Source organism: Ctenocephalides felis, unplaced genomic scaffold (assembly GCF_003426905.1).
Source record: "Ctenocephalides felis isolate EL2017-DRISC unplaced genomic scaffold, ASM342690v1 CF-g0.4_SCAFFOLD_01886, whole genome shotgun sequence".
Classification (NCBI taxonomy): Eukaryota; Metazoa; Arthropoda; class Insecta; order Siphonaptera; family Pulicidae; genus Ctenocephalides; species Ctenocephalides felis.
The window spans coordinates 24294241-24307425 of NW_020538040.1; the positions used below are offsets into that span (position 1 = coordinate 24294241).

Consider the following 13185-nt stretch of genomic DNA (forward strand, 5'->3'; position numbering starts at 1 on the left):
TTATGAAAATTATGAATTAGATCACAAATTAGGTTTTGTGCAAAATATTGTATTATAAAACTAATATAAATAACATTTGTTTGTACTATTTATTTTGCTATGTATTATTTTTAAATTTTATAGAGTTCAATCAAAATCTATACGAATTGCGTTTGCCTTACGTAAAATCAATAAGAAATCAATATATTAATTTAAGTTATTTATAAGTACCGAATTGCTGCAGAATCTTGAAACCTAATATTGAATCTATTGCAGATTATTCAATACTGTACAGATTTCCAATAGTGATAGTTCAAATAGTCGGCCTCGCTTTGAATATGCAAGGAGTCTAAACTTTAATGAATTATTATTATTGAACAACTTTTTGTTTTTGAAATCAATACAGCTGTCGGCGCAAGATAAAATTTTCTTCTATGCTCACATAAATGAACACATATAAACTATATATACTCACCGGAGTATCAGCCCTAGATAAATTTCCTAGATAAATAAGGTATCAGCTTTGTTCAGAAGATATTAAAGGAGCAAAGCATGTTTTCTTCGTGTGCCCACGTTCTAGTGCGCCACAGCGCAACGAGATATTGTGGAGAACATTTTTACTTACATATTTATGGGAGATGACATTCAACACAACCAACAAATATAGACAAGAATATGTATATTTACGTATACAACCAACATACGTATATGGATCGAGTTTCTCTTGGTGGCAAAACTGCATTATATTCACAAAGGCCAGTTTATTTATAACCTAATTATAAAATCATGATTTTATAAAGATAAAAGAGGCATATGATAAATATCATATAATTATATTAAAAATAATCGTTTATAAACAGATTTAGAAATTAAAATAAAAATAATTAACAACATTGACATGAATCGCACCAGCTTTTAAAGTAATCTTTTTCTTGATCCTCCTTTATGAATTCCTCTCGTTTCCTTCTTACTTCCTCATAATCTGCTTCGTAATTTGATTTTACCGCAGTTTCTAATGTCATCTTTTCTTCATCGGTCAAACGATCCATTACGGACAGTATTTGTTTATCAGTTAATTTATCAATATCAAAACCGACCATTTTGTTATACCTCCGTAAATAGTCGCGTTTTCTACTCGGAGATGAAGGCGCATCTTCTGGCTTCATGAATTCTTCCATATTTGGTTGATAGTGGATATGTTCGCTGAAATCTTCAAAATCTGCAAATTGTTTATCGACTCCAACATCTAAATCTTCACCAGTTTCCATAAGTTCCGTTAACACGTCCTTTTTGATTCTGGATCTTCCTTCCTGAACAAATAGGATACCTTGTTGATTTTTAGGTTGTTGTCCGAATCGATGAAATTTACCCGAAAAGAAATCTGCACTTCGTTTGGGCTTATCTCTAATTAAATGCGGCCAAATAATTTCTTGTCCTCGAATTGTGAACGATAACAGCAATATTACCCGTAACAATAACATTATAAAAAAATCGTAAAAAATATTTTCAAATTCAAATTTCAGTTTAAAAAAATGAATAAAATTATTCCAGGGCCTATTGTTTGGGAACAACACCCGCGCTTACTAAGTTCAGTTTATTATGTTCAGTTTAGATGTAAAAATACTATCAAATGTTTATGTTAGTTACTGTGATACGTCAGTATTGTTGATAAATTATGATTTTCTGTATGTTGGAGTTTAATATTTGTTTATAATCTTTCCTTAAAAATTGCTCTCAAATGCATTGCTCTTGAACAATATGCACTGAATAGCTTATTCAAATTCTGATTTAGTATATAAATTTCATGTAGTGCATTGACAGATTTCTATAATCATACTACATTTTGGGGAAAGACAATATGTAGAAAGTTATATAAGAATAAAGTGATGGAGACTGCGTACGATTGCCAGGGTACGGTAGTGGCAGTCGTTATAACAGCAAAACTATACTGATTTTGGCATAGATTCCAAAGCGAGGAAAATTTAGTATGTTTAGAAAAAGAAAAGCAAAGGAAAATTCAACATAAGAGAAAACTAGTAGTGTATGCCATCGTGCCTTAAGGGTTATATACGGTTAGAAGGCCGAAAAAAAGCGATTTTTTGAGATTTTTTTCTGTAAAAACTATTCAATCTATTGAAACAAAAATGTATACGCATATAAAGGCATATTTTAATTAGTTTTTAATTAATTGCGAGCAAAAATATTTATTTAAAATAAAACAGTTACAGCTGATTTCCGGAAGCACCTCTTGAAAAACAAGTTTTGCAGTGACCACTCTATCTCTGTACTAAATCATCTGAAATTAAAAAACCAAAGAGATTTCATTAAAGTAATGATAAATCTAGTGATTAATCGAAGGAATGTTAATAATAATATTTTTTGACAAAATGGTGGCTTCTTTACAAAAAATGTTTTTTTGCGAAATTTTGACTTTAAATTGTTTATAAAAATAAAAGTATATATCGGATCGGAAAAATTTTCCATTCATCACTGAAATATATATTTAAGAAGCTCGTGCTAAAATTTGAGACTAGTGGGATCAGTCGTTTTGGAGTTATGTTGGTCACCGACTTTGAAAACACTATTTCGAGAAAAACGCGTTTAAAGTTTGGAAAGAAAATTACATGAATAGAAATTTTTTCCTTGAGGCAAATTGCTATAACTTTCCGTACCAAAAATTTTTTTTTAAAAAAAAAGATTATTTTTTTTAAAAAAACTTTGATTTGAATTTTTTAAATTCTCAAACACGTCTCAAACTGTCTCAAACTGTCTCAAACACGCATTTTTTTATCTATGCTCAAACACATTCTTATCATATTCTTATCATAGATAAATGATGCTTATTATGTTCAATGCATTTGAAACAGTTTTGGTTTTCGCGCCACCTGTACAATATAAAAGTGTCGTAGTCTGGTAACACTTTTCTAGTCGGTTCTACTGTTCTACTCTTCCTGGCTGCGGTGCAACCTGTCATCTTTGTTTTAATGATAATTATTGCTGTGTTTATATAGCGTTTCGGAGCTAGTGAAGTTATTATTTACTTCGGTTTATTTAATTCCGCTGGTGCCTGAAAACTCTGACAAATGGCCGAGTATTTGGCTTCGATTTTTGGAACAGAGAAAGACAAGTAAGAAAATTTTGATGCGGCATATACAATAACGTATTCTGATATTATTTTTGTTTTTCAGAGTAAACTGCTCGTTTTATTTCAAAATCGGAGCTTGTAGACATGGAGATCGATGCTCTAGAATCCACAATAAGCCTACCTTCTCTCAAACTTGCTTGCTGCAGAACCTCTATGTGAATCCTCAAAATTCTGCCAAATCTGCCGATGGAAGTCATTGTATGTACATTTCATTACATTTATTAATACAGTGGTACCCCGGCTTTCGAGTGACCTGACGTACGAGTGTTTCGAGATACGGGCCGCCAAACGTGCGATTCGTTTTTTTGTCGTACGAGCAATATTTGAGATATGAGCTTTGAGCGAGTAAAATAGAAGTTTTTTTTAGAAAATGCGTTAATGGCGAAACGAAAATATGAAATTCAAGTCAGTTGTAACAGCGATTTGCCTATCATAGAAATATTTTAGCTGTTTTATAATAGTTAATGACTATGTTTTTTGAAATAAAACTTGAAAAATATGAGGATGGCAATGATGTACGAGTGTAACACATTGTAAATATGTACTGTTGTCAACAGAAAGAGTTGATAAAATGTATAACTCCAGCTAAAGGACCTTGAAATAATTTAGAAGCTGCTCTGATTGGTAAAAAGTTAATGGATAAAAATCACCTCAAAAAAGTTGCAAAAGTTTCAGCATTGAAGTAGTTCAATAAAACATGTCTAATTTCATTTTGCAATATCATGAATGGTGAAAAAATAATGCGCTTTGGATAGTTTTTTTTTTTAAACAACGATGATTTATTTCATTTTTCATATAATAATTTATATTTTTGCAAAATTTGAATTTCAGCTTTATAAATAATTGTTTAGATACAAGTGATTTGCCATGCGAGCATGGTATGGAACCAATTATGTTTGTATGTTGGGGTACCACTGTATATATTTTCTTATTTTTGTAATCTTATTTTTATGTTTGTTATCCTATTATTTTAGTGGTAGCCAATGTTTCTGACGAAGGATGCAAGAGCATTATGACAACTTCTTTGAAGAAGTTTTGTGTGTTGAGTGTGAGGACAAGTATGGAGAAATCGAGGAAATGAATGTTTGTGATAATTTAGGTGATCATTTAGTTGGAAATGTCTACATAAAGGTATTTTGGTTTACTGTTAAGCCTAATTTAGTTTATTGCTTTAAATACCTGTTTTTTTTTTTAAGTATGTTCATTATCAACATTAATAATTCATATTGACAAAAAACTTTCTGGGTCTGTTTCATATGCATTATCAAATCAAATGTTAGATCAAGTACTTTTCATTTGCCTTATTTTAACCAGACGTTTTTTATGAATTTGAATATATTTTGGGTAATTTTTAATTTAAATTGCCAGAGAAAAAAATGAGCTCTCTAGCAGTTTTGTTCATACTAGAGATTTGCTTATCATATCCGAAGCGGGATCGGTTAAGATATATGACTGCGCTTCAGAGAGGAGTCATATCCGCTTAACAACTCCATGACTTCAACAAATTTGAAACCTAATACTTGACACACTTGTGTTTTATAGTGTGTAGTTCATAAATCTAAGGATTTACGAAGTGTTTGAAAAATTACTATTTTATGCATTTCAATATTCATACAAATCTCAAACTATATATGCCGAAATCGAGGCAATAAAAATGTTGAAATATCAGGGTAATTCTTTTGCTTCAAAGGGTCAACTTGGCAACTAGGCAACCAGATAATTTATGAATAAATAAATCTCAATAAAGTAAATTAAATAAAATTTACCATTAATTGTTGCATTGTAAAAATATGTCGAACGATCGAATCAATGGCTTATATTTTTTGCAGTGTTGACAAAAAAACGGAATTGATTGAATATTTTTATATTTATTCGAAAATAATGCTATAAATTTCATGTATGAAATAAGAACAAATTTTTATTAATACATGTATAATATTTTTAACAAAATAATACTTCACATTCTCCGATTATTTTCTTTTCGAAAATTAGTTGTACATATGTCAGGTAGTTCGATCAGCATACTATTACTTTTACACTATTATAAAATCGTAATAGTGCAAAAGTAATAGTATAACACTAAATTTTTCTCTGCTGGTTTGAAGGAGGTCATTTACGTACAAGGATTATCATATACAGAATGCAGAATACAAAATTGCATTATTTTGGGACACTTTATTTCTAGAAAGACATAACATTTTCTGTGAGACGACAAAGTAACCTCTTCTTTCGACGCAAATCTTTATATTAGTAAAAAAAAAAACTGAAGCAAATGTCTATACATGTTAACAGATTTAGTACCAGTTTAGGGAAGTCAGATATGACAAAATCTTCGATACAACTCCGCTCGAATTCACTCGAGGAAGGAGTTATATCGGAATGAGTTACCCATCTCTAGTTCATACAATGAGTTGTTCATGAATTTTTTAAATAGTTCATATAATTGATTCTTGTTGCTGAACACAGTAGCATGATATAGCCTTACTTACTAACAATAATATTTTTTTAAATCTTTTGTGTTGTTTCAGTAAGCATAGATAGATAAACAAGTATAAAAGTTAGTAAGGAACAATACTCTTTTTAAAGTAATTATATACAGTAGAAGTTCCTTATTCGCGGGGAATACGTTCCGTGAAAATTCCGTGAATAAAGAATTTGCAAATGGCAGGATGGCATTTTATATGGAATTGTAGGGGATACGTTCCAAGGCAACACAATACAGAAAAATAAATATTGTTGAAAACTATTATTTAATATGCAATATTTTATGTATAACAGATCCCATATTAAAATAAGTCAATTTATAAAAGTTTTATATTAATGTTAGATAACTAATTTTAATATGAGGTCTTTTATACTTAAAACAAATATCATTTTTAATTATAGTTTTTGTACATTTTGATTAATTTTGTTGAAGCTAAGGCAATGATTTGAAGAACTTTGTAATATTGTTTTGCTTCTTTAAGGGATTAGGGGTACTTGGAGGCACAAAAAAATGAGAATTTTATAAATTTTTTGTTTGTTATTAAACGATGTTTTTTTACAAAAATATTAATACGGCATTATTATACAATTTTTGACTTGAAGTAACAAAAATTTTAGAAAAGAATAATAAATATTCCCAAAGTTATAGCTATTTTTGTTGACCCTGTTTCAAAAAACGGTCCTGGCGGTGACCATCATAACTCCTTAGAGATTCATCTAACATCAATCAAATAAAAAAAAGTTTTATAAATAGATAATCCTGGGCCTGATCGAAGGTTTTCTTTTTTTTGCAAAAAATAACAAAATGGCAGCATCAGGAAAAAAATCTAGATTTTTGGGTAAAAAATCAACAGTTAATTGGTCTTAAAAAATTGAAATTTTTGAAAAAATAAAAATCCTTTGATCAGGCCCGAGTTTATTATGTATTCTAAAAGCTGTAAAAATTCATTAAAATTAACTAAGCGGTTTTTGAGTTACAGTGGTCACCGGTTCAAAAACATAGTTTTGAGAAAAACGCGTTTAAAGTTTCACATTGGATTTACGTACAGAAATTCGAATTATTGAATTACTTAAACCGAGTCATCTATTTCTGGGCCATATAATAGTTCATCAGTCATTGTGCAAGTTTCCAAAATTTGTATTTGCTGTTGCCTATGAAGCATTCTGGCCTCCCGAGTGCTCTCGTTGGCGCGCTGATCTGCCACTTTCACACGTGCGGCATCCAATTTTTCAGCATACTAATAGGAATTATACCCACAATTAGGTCCTAGGGTATCCATAATCAATCATAATGATTATGTATATGCAATCAGCAATTTGTACGATAGTAGAACTAGTATTCACGGTTTCTAGGCATATTTTTTACACTAGTTGGTTGAAGCTCTTAATTTTTTCTGATTATGGATTCAATCTTGAACTACACATCTTGAAAGTAAATTATTATTGCTGAGATCGTCGTAAATCGGTTTAAAAGCTTTTAAAACATCAGGAGGTGAGGGAGAATAATCTTGAGTATAAGTATCGAGCTCTCCACTTGCGTCAGCGCGCTGGTAAGAGTCCAATAACTCAAAAAGTAATCATCGGATCAACTTGAAATTTTCAGAGAACATTTTCAAGATATTACACTTAATGAAAATGCAAAAAAATAAAAATCGATTTTTCAAAAATTCCAAGTACCCCTAACCCCTTAATTCAAACTGATACTCAGTCACATCAGTAATTTGCTTCTTAAAATAACACTTTACATATATAGATCAATGCCCATATAGAAATCGCACAGTTCATTTTTAATTCTTCACTAAGATTTTGCAAATTAAATGTCTATGCTTTTAGAAGCAATTGAAGTGAATTGCTCTTCTTCAATGGGCTGGGAATGTAGATTTCATGTCGATTCGAGTCCAATTTTACTATTGTATATTTTAAATTTTATTAAAAATGAAGGCAAAGAATTTTGGGTTCGATACATATAAATTTTTAGCCGCGAATATAGAAATTGGGTCACAAGTTTTTTGGTACGAATAGCGAAAACGCGTATATAGGAAGCGCGAATAAGGAACTTCTACTGTACTTGTTTCGGACCATTTTGAAGTAAATTGCTTATCATGCAAGCATTTATTTTTATCTGTAGTACAAATTGCATCATATATTTTGTAGTTTAAAAGAGAAGAAGATGCTGAACGAGCCGCTGCTGATTTAAACAACCGATGGTTTGGTGGAAGACCTGTTTACTCTGAATTGTCACCTGTAACTGATTTCCGAGAAGCTTGTTGCCGTCAATATGAGATGGGCGAATGTACTCGATCTGGTTTCTGCAACTTCATGCACTTAAAACCAATTTCAAGGGAATTGAGACGGTAACATTTACGTTTTATTTTAAATATTTGCAAATTGACTGTTATAGTTATAATGAATATGGTAAATTTTTACTCATATTTGAATCGACTTTTAGCTACTTGTATTCACGGCGCAAGAGCTCATCTCGTAGATCACGCTCCCGTTCACGAGATCGTGGAAGTAGACGTCGTTCTCGATCGCGTGATAGGCGCGACTCCAGGTCCCGCGACCGAGACCGTAATTCACGTAAAGATTCTCAAGGTGGTGATCCAAGGAGTGGACGATCTGGAAGATATTAACGGTAAAAAAATAGCCTCTGTACAAGAATGTGACTATAAACTAGATCAATCCAAAGTAGTATTTTTTTAGTTGAGGTTATTGCAAGAAAAATATGTTTTGTAAGATATTTGAAGTTTCTCACTTAATTTATATAAATAAAATGATGTTTTACTAAGTGATTTAAGAATTTTTGAGAAAAGACATCAAACTGTTGGAAAATCCATTTTTAATCATTCTTTAATTTTGTGGTCTTTTACTCAACAACATGTTTTATTACATGTTTATCTATTTAATTAGCTTCATCGCGTTTATTTTTTGTCAAGGTCAATATATTTATATATTATGTATATATATTAATGGTATAATTATTTATATATCATTTTTTTAAAAATAAGAAACTGTTACACTGATAAGGCGGATAAGGATTTGTAGTAAATAGCTCAATACAACACTCAATGTACCATTTCTCAACACTCCTTTTTTTTCAGATTGGTGAAGTTAATTGATAACTTTTTTCTATGAAGAGATCGAAGTTGATTTTACTTACATTGCCACCAATTTCTTTTTAATATTTACTGCATATAACTTTAGTAATCAAATTAATTTTAAGATTTAATTTCTATTGTTTAATTTTTGTCTTTTATATGTTTAAAGTAAAAAAGCCAAAGCCAAAATGAATTTCATTTTTTGTTTTATTCTTTACTGAGTGGCATCAACCTTCTCAAAATGTTACTAGAATGAAGATTGATTTATAATCTATTTAGCCTTGGGCTTTTTCACTTGGCTGTCCCTATGAGGGGACAAGGTAAGTCTAGCATATCACTCGGCACTAGACAGTTGTGTGCACAATGACTCAGTTCATATTGAAGCGTCGAATAGAATATATCAAGGATGAGCAACCAGCGGTCTTTGGGCTCAATGCAGTTTTTTGAATATTTTTTGAAGCCTGCCGAGCTTTTCCAAAGTAAAATTTTATTCATTTTATCACATTCCCATCAATAAATTAATTATAATTTATTTTTTTCTTGTTGCATTAATTTGATATAATTACTTATTTCAAATATTGTATGTTTGTATTATCAAAATTTACTATTAGATATTTTATAAAAGTATTTTTTATCTCTTTTTTATTATGTAATCTCTTTCTAAATACGGTTTTCTGATTTGTAATTCATTTCTTTGAAATAACAAAATTGTCAACAATAATTAATTACAACATTGAAATCAATCTACTATTCCACATATTTTGAAATTGCTTTAAACACAACTGCAAAAAATAAATTTAGATATTATTTTAGTAAATGTATGCTCTTCATTGCACTGCATACACAATATCAAGTTCACAGCAGGTACGTTTCCATAAAAAGCAGCACACAGGTTTGCTGGTAGATTGTTTTTGAATCAGTCCCGAACTGTGAGTGTTAAATAAGATTATTGTCTTTTAAAATAAAGACACTGAAATTATGCCTGCAGTTTATTTGATAACATCTTTGCTTTATTAGTATTCTCATAGTGATGTTTTACTTTTGGGTAAACTATTAATTACTCATAAAATATAAATGTTTTCTCTGAATAATTATTGGTAAATGATAATGAAATTTCAGCAAACTTCTACGCTGCTCTTGAAAGTTCATAATTTTTCTGTGGCACTGTAGTAGTAGTCACAAATGATCCCAGAGACGATCTGACTCCACATCATATCTTTATACAAGCATTGTATTTTTATAATTAATTAAATTATTAACAGTGATTGAACAAATCATTTTCCATTTATTACATTTATGAAATTGAGTTTATATATAAAACTATGATATGTAGTATCTAACATTTATTTACTTAATATATAAAATTAAATTTACAGACCTTATAAAGTGTTCATTTATAATATGTAGCTTATAATTATGTTTTATTTATTTTACAATAATGATTTCACAGCATAAACCAGCCAAATTGAAACAATTTATAAAATCATTTACTTCAATAACTTAGTAATATCCTTATTTTGTTTTCCCAATGCAAGATCGGCATGTTCTGTTTTAGAAGAAATTTGGTCCAGAAGATCATTTTGGTAATCTATTTCATCGCCAAGCCCTCTTGCTAAACCTTTCAAACGATTAATGTTGCCAGACATTTCTTCTAAGTTTGCTTCTAAGATAGCATTCATATGTTTGCTGCCACTTTGCTGAATCCTTGTTTCTAAAAAAAAGCATAGATGTTTCAAGTTATATAATGTGATGACCTGTATTACAAGGATTGAACAATTCTTTGATTTGATTAAGGTTTAAGATGATAAAATAGTTATGTATTTATTTTATTATGGTTTCATTTCAATTTTATAATTACATTCGTGCTATATTTATTAACAAAATATTGTACTGCTGGCTTGTAAAATCCATTATTTACATGAGCACAGGTTTGACAAAATAAATTTTGCAATCTAATCAGTTAATATTTTTATACATATTTTGAATAAATAAAGGTGACCATTTGTAAACTTACAATCTATAAAAGTTTTTGTCTCAAAGCAAAATAAAACTATTACATGATAATTGAAAAAGGAAAGAATTACCAGCAGGTATGCTTTGAGTATTGTGCAAGTTTGGTGAAGAGTGTACGTCCAAATTTAATTTTTTAGTTTCAGAAGTTATGTCAGATAAACTACTCTTCATGCTAGCATTTGCAGTAGCCCCTCTTTCATCCTTCTGTCCGGACAGATAGTTTTTTAAACTTCCAAAAACTGATTTAATACCATTTATATGCTTTTGACTAAATCTCAATGTAGTATTAATTTCATCTAGACGTTTGCTAGAGTTTTCGAGTTGTTCTCTTTGCCTTATTAACTCTTCTGCAGTAGCAATTCCAATTTGTTCAGAGTCCCTTAACAAAGCTATACTACGACTAGAGCTCGCAATAGTTCTTTCTTCAATAGCTTTCTTTTGATCAATGAGCTTTTGTCTATCGTTTTGTACACCACATTCTGAATTATAATTCAAATTGGAGTTGTATTGCTGATATGATCCATTTACCCTGTGGTAGCCATTGCTCGCAGAGGGGACACGCGAATTTTTAAGAAACGCCTCATCGTCGACATCCTCAAATAAATTATTTGTATCTGACAAATACTTATGACTTGACATTTTTCCTTTGCGAAACAGAAAGAAAACAGTCACAATAAACTTTCAATTGGTTTATAGAAAACTACACGACATTGTCGTACTTTCAAGCTGTCAATTTATTCTATAACTTCACGTTTGTTTGTGTGACAAAAATAATAAATTAAATCATTCTTAATTGATAATAAATAAAAAAGCAAGGCTATACGTGTATTCAATTCACTTCTAATTTTTAAACTGCGTTTAAATTATAAATTATGTACTATGAATTTTGTGTCAACTCACAATCAGTGCGAGGCTAGTTGTCAAAAAAAAGTAACGAACGTCAAACGTCAAATCGCTTTTGATAAGAACAACATGGGATGAGTCATGCGTTGATGAAAGAGATTATTAAAATTATGGTTTTATATATTTAATCATACTTTTAGCTTTTGTTTCACTCATTAGTAATTGTGCTGATAGTTTTATAGTTTTATAAACAGGTATGTAAAGTAAAGTGTAATAAGTAATGTAAAAACATTAGTATCAATTTTGTTATGGTTCACTTTTGCAAAAAATTCTGAGGATATTTATGTATATATTTTTTCTGTTGTACTCACTATTAAGGTGAAATATGTCTTTGAGATCTAATATCTTGTACTTAATATTTGCATTTCATAAGAGCAACAATGAGGTATTTCAAGTTTTTAATCATTATTTGTTTTTTGTGTAAATACATGTTTGTGTGTAATTTATTTACAATGTTATTCACTATATTTTATATATATACTTAGCAATTGACATAATATTTTCACATCCCAGTCAGGCAGGGATGCCTGGTATAGGAGATAACGAAAAAAAAAATTACACATACATATACATATATATCCATTTCATTCTATATTATAAGTTTTATTTATCCCTGCATTTAGTCAGCTTCTATTCATATCTTTTATCTTCAATTTCTTTATAATATTTTTTTTTGAAATTATTACCATTACTAATCATCTTTATATTGCTCGGGAGTTGTCTATAAATTTTTGTTCCATTTTGTTTTTTCTATTGTGTTCAATGTGAAATTGTTTGTGTTGCCCTTTGTGTAATGTTTATGTATATATATTTATATTATAAACTTATAATAAACAGTAATAAATTCTTAAGGATTTATATTGATTGAAAAAGGCAGTATTACAATAGTCATGAAATATTTTTATCAGAATTTTAACATCAGCATTGAAATCTATTAGTTTATATTTACAATTAAGGAAATCTATCATTCAATTAAAATTTTACTTTTATACCTTCACATAAATACATACTTTATATATGATGTTTTTCCTAGACGTTTAATATAACATTCCTAATACGAGCCAAAATATGAAAAAATGGTAATGAGTAGCATTAGATTATTCATGTAAATGGTTACTGTTTATTTAAATAATAATAATTTAATATTCATATGCCTTATTGTTTCATATGTTGATAAATGTATAATAATGTGTTGTAGAATTTAAAAATTTTCATTTAAATCTCTAGCAAAATGCGAATCTTCTATCGAATTCCATCTGCCCCAGCATGGCTTTCTAAATTGGAAACTAGACGTGAAATATTGAGCAAAGCCAAATAGGTCATGAAACAGGAGCTGGTGGTCTTCTTGTAATGTATGTGGTAGTGGGAAAATTAATCACTTACTATTAATTGTAGTATTTATAATCAATAATTAAAAACATTTTACATGAATACATTATTATACACAGATAATTAATTTTTCATACTGGTCACCTAATTCAAATGTAACTAATTATATCAAATGTGCAAAATTTATTATAACAATATTTGTGCTTATGATAGCTCAATATTTTATTTGTATGC

General features: G+C 29.5%; 1 protein-coding gene and 1 pseudogene across 1 annotated transcript; one reads left to right on the forward strand and one right to left on the reverse strand.

The window, feature by feature from the left end:
• Nucleotides 1-2922: 2922 nt before the first annotated feature.
• On the forward strand, nt 2923-8886 carry LOC113378160 (annotated as a pseudogene).
• Nucleotides 8887-10092: 1206 nt separating this feature from the next.
• LOC113378158 (synaptosomal-associated protein 29-like) lies at nt 10093-11559 on the reverse strand. The gene is made up of 2 exons (XM_026618682.1): nt 10791-11559; nt 10093-10417 (listed from the first exon to the last, which is right to left on the reverse strand). Exons 1-2 carry the CDS (start codon nt 11356-11358, stop codon nt 10194-10196), a joined length of 792 nt encoding a protein of 263 aa, XP_026474467.1. The 5' UTR covers nt 11359-11559; the 3' UTR covers nt 10093-10193.
• Between the last annotated feature and the right edge of the window lie 1626 nt (nt 11560-13185).